Genomic DNA, 10,483 nt, shown 5'->3' with positions numbered 1-10,483 from the left:
ACGTGTGATAGGCTTGGGAAGACCAGCGGCCCAGGATTCTGACGGTGTGATCCGGGAGGCCTTGTCTGGATGCCGTTGTTGCTGCGCCGATGCGGAATGAATGGCCGGAAAACAGATCTGGAGAGATTCCTGATTTGAGCAGGACGTGGCGGAGATGATGGTGGAACCAGAACCGTGTGGCCACTCGGCCCGATTCGGTCGTGAACAGAGGATCGTGGGGAGAGGAGTGTTTTGCTAATCTTCCGTTGACATAGTTGATGATGGGTTCGTAATGACTGAGGAATGAATTCAGGCGGAACAGAAACACTGGGTGAGAGAGGCCGACTTGGTCGGTCTTGCTCCTTTTTAGGTTGTACCTCAGGGTGTCGGGTGAGTGGATGGAGATGTCGGACAGACTGGCGTGCTGTAGGGGGTTGTACTTGGAGGAGTTGGTGGTAAACTCTGAGCAGCGGAGGAAGCCGAAGAAGGCCAGGAGAAACATGGCTTCAAGGGTGGAGTCGATGGCGGGAGTCGAGTACCCTGCACGGAGAGTTAGGAGACACCTGGTGAGGAGGTCGGTTGTCAGGGGAAGGCGTTTGGGAGGAAGTCGGGGCTCGGCCTTTCGGAGGCCTTTGATGAGCATGGTGACGTGGGGGTGAGAGATGCAGGTGCTCCGGTGAGTAGTTTGACGAAAAAGTTTATGCCGCTGAGATAAACTTGGATGGTGGAGGTTCTGATCCTGAGAACTGTGTGAGCGTAAGTGATGAAGCTGGTGACGGAGATGGTATTGACGGGGAGGTGATGGGCGTTATGGAATGCTTTGAAGGAGCACCAGCCGGAGTAGTATGAGGACAGGGTTTTGGGGGCTAGGCTGTTCAGGATGAATTGTTGCGTGGCGGCAACCAGGTGGAGGAACGGAGGATTCAGGGGAAGATGGTGGTCGAAAACGGAGGGATCGGTGTCGGGTGCGGGTCTGAGTCGGGTGCCAAGGATCTGAATTTCTGGAACGAGAAACGAGAGAGGGAGTCAGCGATGGAATTGCAGTGACCGGGAATGTGGGCGGCTCGGATGATGAACTGGTGTTGTGCCGAAACCAGGGTGAGTCTGCGGATGAATTTCATTATGTCCAGTGATTGTGAGCGTCCTTTGTTGATGATGTCGACTGTGCTGAGGTTGTCTGTGTGAATGAGTATGACCTTTGTTGACCATTCGTGCCCCCATAAGATAGCTGCGATAATGATGGGGTACAGTTCCAGGAGTGCGGAGGATGGTGTGAGGAGGGACATCTCCGGCGGCCAACCGGAGGCGAACCAGCGACCGTTGTAGTATCCGCCGAAGCCGGCGGAGGCTGCGGCGTCCGTGAACAGCTGGATGTCATCTGGCTGGGTTATTGCGTCCTCGTAAAAGAAAGAGATGCCGTTCCACGACGCGAGAAAGTCCCGCCACAAGGTGAGCTCCAGCCTACACCCGTCGTCTAGGGTGATGTAGTTGTGGAGGGATGGAACGGTGGTGGCAAGAGACAGCAGGTGGGAGATGAAGGAGCGGCCTTGGGGGATGATGCGGATGGCGTAGTTGAGGTGCCCAAGCAAAGACAGGAGCTGGCGCTTAGTGCAACGGCAGGCGAGGAGGTGGTTGGAAATGTAGAGGGAAATGCGGTGGAGTTTCTCGGTTGGAAGGGAGGCCTGGAAGGTGACTGAATTCAGGGTGATTCCGAGAAACTTGAGGGACGTGCAGGGCCCTTCCGTCTTCTCCGGGGACAGCGGGACCCCGAGCTGGAGGAAGACGGACTTGAGGGTGGAGAGGTCTTGTGCCGGGGGAGCTGATGGTGGTGAGACTGTGAGGAAATCGTCTAGGAGGTGGACGATGTATGAGATGTGGTGTTCGTTCATCAAGATCCAGCACAGTGCCTCAGAGAGAGTGTCGAATATTTTTGGGCTGCTTTTGCAACCAAAAGTGAGGCGGACGGCGAAATAATAGGACCCCTTCCACAACACTCCGAAAAATCTCCAGAATTCTGGCTTGATGGGCAGCACCTTGAAAGCACTGGTTATGTCGGCCTTCGCCAGCCAGGCACCACGGCCGGCGAGGCGGATGAGTTTGATGGCGTGGTTAATGGTGTGGTAGTTCATGGAGAAGTCCGGGCTGGGAATGAGGCTGTTAATGCTAGGAGTGGATGAGTTGTGGGGGGAGGAGAGGTCGATGATGAGGCGCTTTTTTCCGGAGTATTTTCGTGTTGCGATTCCTATGGGGCTGATGCGGTATGTGATGAAGGGAGGGGCTGGGAATGGGCCAATCATGAATTTGTCAGCCACCTCCTTGGCCAAGAGCCTATCTACCGTGTCTGGCTCGGTGAGGGCCGACTGGAGGTTATGGCAGGTGAATGATGTGGTGGGAGAGGCCATGATGCCCGGGTGAAAACCAAAAGTGAAACCGTGGGTGAGGAAGTGAACGAACTGTGGGTCGGGATGGTTCCTTAAGGCGTGTGTAAGTGCTGTGATGTTGACCGGGGTGCTGAGGTAGTGGCCTAGTCACGATGCGTGTGTGGTTGGACTGTGAGGGCAGGTGGGTCTTGAGTGGGCGCCGCCGCAGTAGGAGCATGTGTGCAGGAAGCGGCACCCTGACACGTAGCAACCTTGGCTATTGAAGTTATTGCATATCATGCGGCTTCCTTGGTACAAGATGGGCCGCCCCTGTTTGTCTGATCCACCCCGTGAAGTCGGGCCTTGGCCCTGCATGAGTGGTTTGGGAGTGATGGAGGGAGGAGGGGCATTGCCGAGCCGTGAGAAGACTCAGGGGGTGGGAGCGGGAGGGGCCGTGGGACGAGGTAGTGTGGTGGCGACGACGCAGATGGCGGCTGGGTGGGAGGGTGCCCCGCACAAGATGCAGTTAATGGCGTTGTGTGCCGCAAAGACCCTGCAGTACAGCTCTGCATCAAGTGTGCCCCAGTAAGTTCCCTGGTTAAACTGTTGCAGCCGGCCTGCTGCCTGGGAAGCGAAGAGGATGTGATATGTGTAGAACGCGGTTCCCCCGAAACGCAAGGCCATATCCAAGATGGTGGAGAGGTAGGCGTCTAGTTCGGCCCTGCGCTCGGGGTACACTGTGTAGATGGTGTCTCGGAACAGGGAGAAAGAATATGCAAATTCGATGGAGTTTAGCTCCCTGGAGCGGGAAGGCTTGGGAGGCTTGAGTTGTGATAGGCCGTAAGCTGTGAACAGTTCCCGAGGGTGGGTGGCGTCGGCGGTGGAGGGTTGGAGGAGTGTGGCGAGGTCGGTATAAGCACCTGAGAGGATTTGCTGCCTGAGTGCGGAGGAGACCGGGGAAGGCATTGCATGCTGGGGCTGAACGGCCGGAATGGCGGTGGCTAGGGTGTAGGGTGTGGCTGGGGCGGGCCCAGCGGACGGATGGACGGGTGCGAGGAGGGAAGGAGGGACAGACATGTTATTGAATACATTGGGGTGATGGGGGAGGGTTGGGGGAGGGAATGGGAGGGTGTCGAAAGGGGTTAGAACAGGAGGAAGATTGATGTCGTAGGCCGTGGTGGCCGTGGCAACGGAAGCGGACGCTGCGGGCGGGGGCCGTTGGTATAGCGCCGCAGTGGCGGGCGGAGCTAGCGGGGCTCCGAAGCCGTGGGCAGAAGGAAGAGGATGGGAGAGGAGGGGGGGACGAAGGGACGTGTGTGCTTGGGTAACTAGTGATTGCTCTAGCTGTGGGAAGGTGGAGAGCAGAGCTGATAAAACCTGATATGCATTGGGGTGATGGGGGAGGGTTGGGGGGGGGGGGGGGGAGGGTTGGGGGAGGGGGGGGGGAGGCTGTCGAAAGGGGTAAGAGGAAAACGAGTCGATGTTGGGGGACCTTTTGGAGACTCAGGCTCTTGTTGAAGATCAGCTGTAGTACATCACACAGCTGGGGGGCACAGGCTTTGAGCACCATGGGACTGACGCCATCCGGGCCGGCTGCTTTCCTTGTGTGTAGTCTCAACAGCTGATTCTTCACCTGGTCAGCTGTGATGGTCAGCGTGGGTGGGGGGGGTGGCATCATCAGCTCTGAGGCCCATCGGGGGGGGGAGGGGGGGTGTGACCTCGTCACTGGGAGACGGGGTATGGCCTGGAGGATGAGGGGGGGGGGGGAGGTGGGCCATCAGCCGGGGCCAGAGGGAGAGAGGGGGGGGGGGGAGAGCAGTGTGGCGGGGGCTGCTGTTTGTATACTGCAGTCAGGGGAGTCAGGGGAGGGGGCCCCCGGGCCAGCCGCATCAAAATCTATTGAAAAATAGATTCAATTCGTTGGCCCGATCAACCCCCCCCTCCACCCCCCCACCCCCCGCTTGGTTAAAGCCAGTAATAGCTTTCACACCTCTCCACACTTCCCTCATGCTGTTTTGCTGGAGCTTTGCTTCAAGCTTCGACCTGTAGCATTCTTTAGCCACTTTAATGCTCGCTTTCAGCTCCCCCTGGATGGCTCGGATCCTATCTCTGATCCTATAGTCTGTCTCTTAAGTAATGTTACCTGTGTGACACGTTGGGATGCTACTGGCTAATCATGCATGATGCCAATTGCCAAGCTCCCGAAGTCAGGTATGCAGGTGGCTATATGCATGGTTTCAGTTTCATGACCCAATAAGTAACAAAAAGAGGTGGTGTAAAGTTAAAAACAACATAATATATTTTATTTTATTTTCCAATCGTTCCTATCAGGAATAAATATATGTCCCTCTGTTTTTTTTATTATCGATGATGACTTTGTGTGTTGTGTACGGCTTGGGTTGTGTACCTGTGTTTGTAGGTGTCATTTTGATATGAATTTGGCTAAAACAGTTTGTGTTTGTTAGTTACAATTATGTTGACAGGAGAGCTGAGCAGGTGGTGACATGAAAGAGAATATACTGAATAATGACATCACAACAGTATAATCCTAATGTTGATTTAGAATGATATATTACTCTAAATATGGCTAAAAAAGGGGGGAAAAAACCCTCAAATTGTTTTCCCTTGCTGGACCTCCCCTATTTCGGAACCCTGGTTACGGCCCTGCTTCTGCTGTAACACAATAATTTCCCCCAGGGGATTAATAAAGTACTCTATCTATCTATCTATCTATCTATCTATCTATCTATCTATCTATCTATCTATCTATCTATCTATCAATCATAATATCAAAGCGAAAATAATTAATACAGTGACATGCTAGACATGTAACAACTTAAGTGTAAGGTATTTGGGGTAAAAAAGACAAAAAAAGTAACTAGTAACGTAACTAGTAACGTAACTAGTAACGTTACGTACCTAGTTACTTTTTGAAAAGTAATCAGTAAAGTAACTTTTATTACATTTTTAAGGAGTAATCAGTAATCAGTAACTAATTACCTTTCCAGAGTAACTTGCCCAACACTGCTCACGAAGTAAAAGGAGAGTCACACCACAACTACCACCATTTTTGGTCCTTACCTGTTATTCTTTCTTCTCGAGGTCATGGATTTGTCCATTAGTAACCTGCTCCTGCTCCTCCCGCTGTCCCTTCATCTTATTTATGAGGTGCTCTAACCTGATGATATGGGATTCTGTCAAGATAGATAGATAGATAGATAGATAGATAGATAGATAGATAGATAGATAGATAGATAGATAGATAGATAGATAGATAGATAGATATATAGATAGATAGATAGATAGATAGATAGATAGATCTATAGATAGATAGATAGATAGATCGACAGACAGACAGACAGACAGACAGACAGATAGATAGATAGATAGATAGATAGATAGATAGATAGATAGATAGATAGATAGATCGATCGATCGATCGATCGATCGATAGATAGATAGATGGACGGACGGACGGAAAGACAGACAGACAGACAGCAGACAGACAGATATTTACCGAGTGAGAAAAGAAACAAAGTAAATGTACAGTAGGAGTGGAGGTAGGTGGAGTTTAACAGTTTGAGAAAACGTGTTAAATATTCCATATTTATAAAAATACAAGGTTTGCTCTACCTTTGTCTCTAATTAGGATGGTCTTGGTGTCCAGCTTCTTCTCCAGCTCAGACATGTATTCTCTGTCCTCCATGTCCATTCTCCTCCATCCGTCCTTCATGATAGGCTCCTACGTGCAGACCTGCTACAGGAATAAAGGCAAATTAAACTGTAATGCAACACTTTGTTCCATAGGGACTGTCCCAAATAGTGGGGAAATAATTTATTTTCACTAGCCTATAAATTCCATCCATAAGTAACATGGTTACATGCTGCCACTCCGACGTGCTGCCACTCCGACGTTCTGCCACTCCGAAATATCGGCACTCAGAAAGGGATCATGTCTATGTTCCCCGGGTTCTATATTCCCCGTTTTTCACGCCAAACCTAACCTCCCCCCATGCCTAAACCTAACCTCCCCCAGACCCTAACCCAAAACCTAACCTCTCCCACCCCCACGCCTAAACCTAAGGTCGGCATTGCGGCTTCTAAGGTGAACGACCGCCAGTCCGAATAATGGAAGTTAACGTTCGGAGTGGCAGGGCTTCGGAAAGGCAGACAGTAACATGATGACAGAATGTACAGTATGACTGTTTTGGTTGTGGGTTTCACACACTTTCTGTAATAAAACATCTAAAAGCAGAAATCAGATGGGAAACCCTGGGACAAAATCTTATCAAATGTGGGTCTGTGGTCTAATTTATGTCAGTTTAGGTCCTTGATGTGAAAGAGTTTGAGAACCACTGTAAGCAACTGCAAAAGCACAACAAAGTGAAGAGCCTATAAAACCCCATCTCCCTTCAGACACATCCTCACATTATTGTGACTGTAGGAGATGAATGAGAAATACAGCAGCAGGGTGGATATGGAGCCTTTTTGCACATGTATCACCACAGCAGCCAATCCGTCAACAACAGGAGAGACACCTTTGAGTTGTACAGAGAGCCCACTTTCATCTGAATGTAGCTACAATGTGCAGTGACACTGACAGCAGGCACAGAGATCACAAGCTGTCCAAAACGATGAATAGCAGCGTCCTGAGAAGCTACGCTCGTATAGAGAAACGTTACTCCATCCAAAACAAGCACGCACGACATAAACACAAGTGGCCTTTTATAAGCAGTCAAAGTTTTTAAAATGTAAACACCAAAATGCTGCTCAATTTGATGATTTAAACGTCTTACCTTCCAAAGTACATCACAACGGTCCATTCTGCTGCAACTCGACAGCACTGCTCATTCAGAACGTTACTTCCCAGAAGTTCCTTTTTGACAAAAAACAGTTTATTTTGTAAAAACGAGGCGAAGAGGTTCTGACGTCATATTTCAGCGCCGCATCGCTCCTAAACAAACCCTGACGTCTTATTCGGCCGACACACACTGGCTAGGGTGCTAGAGGAGAAGGAGAAAGGAGAAAGCATGGAAGTAACGTTATTATTTATCTGGTGAAAGAGACGACAGAACAATATGAACCGGGTTTCTGCTGTAGAAGGTTCTAGACGATCAGTCTGTAGTTAGACGCTAAACCCGCTCAAAAGCTGACTTTCATTACAGCTAGCTACCCTGCTAAGCTAACGGCAGCTAGCTAGCCTGCTAAGCTAACAGCAGCTGTCATTCATTCTGCAGGATGCTTCTCCTCAGCTTGGTAAGTTTACTGACTGTTACAGAGTCTCTTCTGACTGAAACTCATACTGTGCTGTGTGCTTTGTCTTGTTTACTGACTGTTACAGAGTCTCTTCTGACTGAAACTCATACTGTGCTGTGCACTTTGTCTTGTTTACTGACTGTTACAGAGTCTCTTCTGACTGAAACTCATACTGTGCTGTGTGCTTTGTCTTGTTTACTGACTGTTACAGAGTCTCTTCTGACTGAAACTCATACTGTGCTGTGTGCTTTGTCTTGTTTACTGACTGTTACAGAGTCTCTTCTGACTGAAACTCATACTGTGCTGTGCACTTTGTCTTGTTTACTCATAAAAACACAATTGTTTGATGACTCACTGACGTCATTCTATACAAATGATGTGTCATTGGCTCATTTTAACACACATTTCAGAAAAGTCTCATATCACCATATTACCATTATCCAACATCTAAGAGCTTATCTTGTCTCATATCACCATATTACCATTATCCAACATCTAAGAGCTTATCTTGTCTCATATCATCATATTACCATTATCCAACATCTAAGACCATATCTAGTCTCATATCATCATATTGCCATTATCCAACATCTAAGACCATTATCTTGTCTCATATCACCATATCCATATCATTAGCCTACATATTTTGCCCAGCCCTAAATGGACTGAAGGAAAAGTCTAATTACCGACTCTCCTTCCACTTATAATGAGTGTTTATTCTGTTTTTATTTCTCAAGTGTCATCAGTCTACAGTGCATCAAGTCAAACTGAACTGTCTGCAGCTTGAGGCCTTTAAAAAAAAATCTAAAACATTTTCGGTTTTTCTCCTGTTTTCTCCCCAATTGTAAATTCCCCCTCCTCCCGGTCATCGCTCCACCCCCTCTGACCATCTGGGGAGAGTTGTGGACTAGCACGTGCTTCCTCTGATACATGTGTAGCTGATTCTTTTCACCTGACAGCGAGGGGTTTCACCGGCAGGACGTAGGACATGGGAGGAGCACGTTTCTCCTCCCCCTCGAACAGAGGAGGCGCTAGTGCAGCGACCAGGACTCATACCCCATTGGCTTCTTCCCACCCGCAGACACGACCAATTGTGTCAATTGGGTCTGTCTGTCTGTTGTGTTACAGAGATCCCAGCAGCTCTCTGTGCTGTGTGTGAGCAGAGGGAGCCTCCATGTTGTCCGTGGCCTCGGCTCCGCGCCGTTCCCCCGCCACACGACCCCTCCGGCCGGCCCCGCCACTCCCGTCCGGTCCGTCCTGTGTGTCCCGCCTCCCTCTGGTTTCCCAGCATGCCGAGCGGCATCCGGCGGGTGGTACGGTGCGGTGGCAGACTCGGCTCCGGTCCACCAGGTGGAGCACTTCCTCCTGGGCTTGCAGCAGACCGCTGGCCTGCCCTGGTGGAGCAGCATCCTGCTCAGCACGCTGGCCGCCCGCACACTCCTCACCTTACCACTCGCCACCTACCAGATGGTCATCATCGCTAAGGTCAGAGGTCAGCCTGCCCTGGACCCACACATTGTGACCACATTGAACACAAGTGTAAATGCAATGTGTTCTCCCACTCCACATACAACAACAGTCACTGCTGTTTTTCTGCTGCTCTACGCTATGGAGCTTATCTGATGCGATCGCAATCAGATCTCAATGTGGACACTGCTGGAGACACATATTAATAGATCCAATCACCCATTTGTTTAGAATAAAGTCCAGTCAGACAACGCAGGTGTCACGTACATACAGTTGAATGGAGCGGAGAAAACTGGGCACTTAACAACTGAGATAAATTCAACATACACAAATATAACCATAATTACAACCATATAACAGCAAACATGAGTTTAATTAACATTACAATTTGTAATCAGCTGTTGTTTTCCTGCCACCATTGGCCGCCCATGTGCTGATGCAACAGAATACTGTGAATGCCTGATTCTTTGGTATAATGTGAATATGGCCAAACAAATAGGAAAAGCTGATGTTCATGTCAAAATCAGCAGTTGACATTGATAAACTGATGGATTGATAGTTCCAGTCATCATAGAGCACTGCTTCTCCATGTGGGGTCCCGGGACCACCAGGGCTCCTTGAGGGGGTTCCAGCAAAACTGATTAATTGTTACATTTCAACATCATTTAATTGAGTAGAAGTGAACACAATTAGAGAATATAGAAGAAAGACTGTTCTGATCATAGTTTCTCTCTGCCTACGTTACAGACAGTCATCGAGTTCTGGATGAAAAAATCATATCTAACAATCAAAATCTTCTCAGATTTGCGTTCGAGACAGAATCTGATCAATGGTGGTGTGTGGCTCTAAATTGGATTCACTTAGGGTTGTTAATATCAAATAGGTTGAGGATCACTGAGGTAGAGTAAGATTACTCTTGATATAGTTTTATTATTATACTATTATTATAGACGGTTTTCACAGAATTGTGTTGCTAGGGAACAGTTTGAAACCTCGCTTATTTCCTGTCAGCTATTGTGTTAGCAAACACTACAACAGGAAGTAAGTCTGGAGCAATTTACAATGTTCATGTTGTCAAGTTCAAACCATTTATACTCTTTGAAGTGAATCCAGGATAAAGTGGTAAAGTTAAAACCATCTATACTCTTTGAAGTGAATCCAGGATAAAGTGGTAAACTGAGTTCATTTGGAGCTTTCCAGCCTGCAGGGGGCAGACTGGAGCTGTGAGTCAGTATATCAACCTTTTCATATCAAGGACCATAATCTAGTCTGCAGTGTAGCCACATACCCCCATTTGATGAGATATTGTCTCTCTGACCCCAAATCTGAGAACATGTATATATAACACACACACACATATATATATATATAGGCTATATATATATATATAGCATATATATATATATAGGCTATATATATAT

The 10,483-nt window shown here is 48.6% G+C and overlaps 1 protein-coding gene across 1 annotated transcript in view; it reads left to right on the top strand.

Moving 5' to 3' along the window:
- Positions 1 to 7,577: 7,577 nt before the first annotated feature.
- The window catches only part of LOC310800763 (cytochrome c oxidase assembly protein COX18, mitochondrial-like), a gene marked incomplete at both ends in the record, with an annotated part of 17,522 nt that continues 14,616 nt past the window's right edge, over positions 7,578 to 10,483 (top strand). Inside the window, 2 exons of the mRNA XM_083664692.1 lie at positions 7,578 to 7,595; positions 8,724 to 9,080. Coding sequence (XP_083520818.1) covers positions 7,578 to 7,595; positions 8,724 to 9,080 — 375 coding nt within the window. The remainder of the gene's footprint in view (positions 7,596 to 8,723; positions 9,081 to 10,483) is intronic.

The sequence above is a fragment of the Poromitra crassiceps genome (genome assembly GCF_964638095.1).
Source record: "Poromitra crassiceps genome assembly, contig: HAP1_SCAFFOLD_60, whole genome shotgun sequence".
NCBI lineage: Eukaryota > Metazoa > Chordata > Actinopteri > Beryciformes > Melamphaidae > Poromitra > Poromitra crassiceps.
The sequence above is the reverse complement of the archived record's forward strand: the minus strand, read 5'-3'. Positions and strand labels throughout refer to the sequence as shown.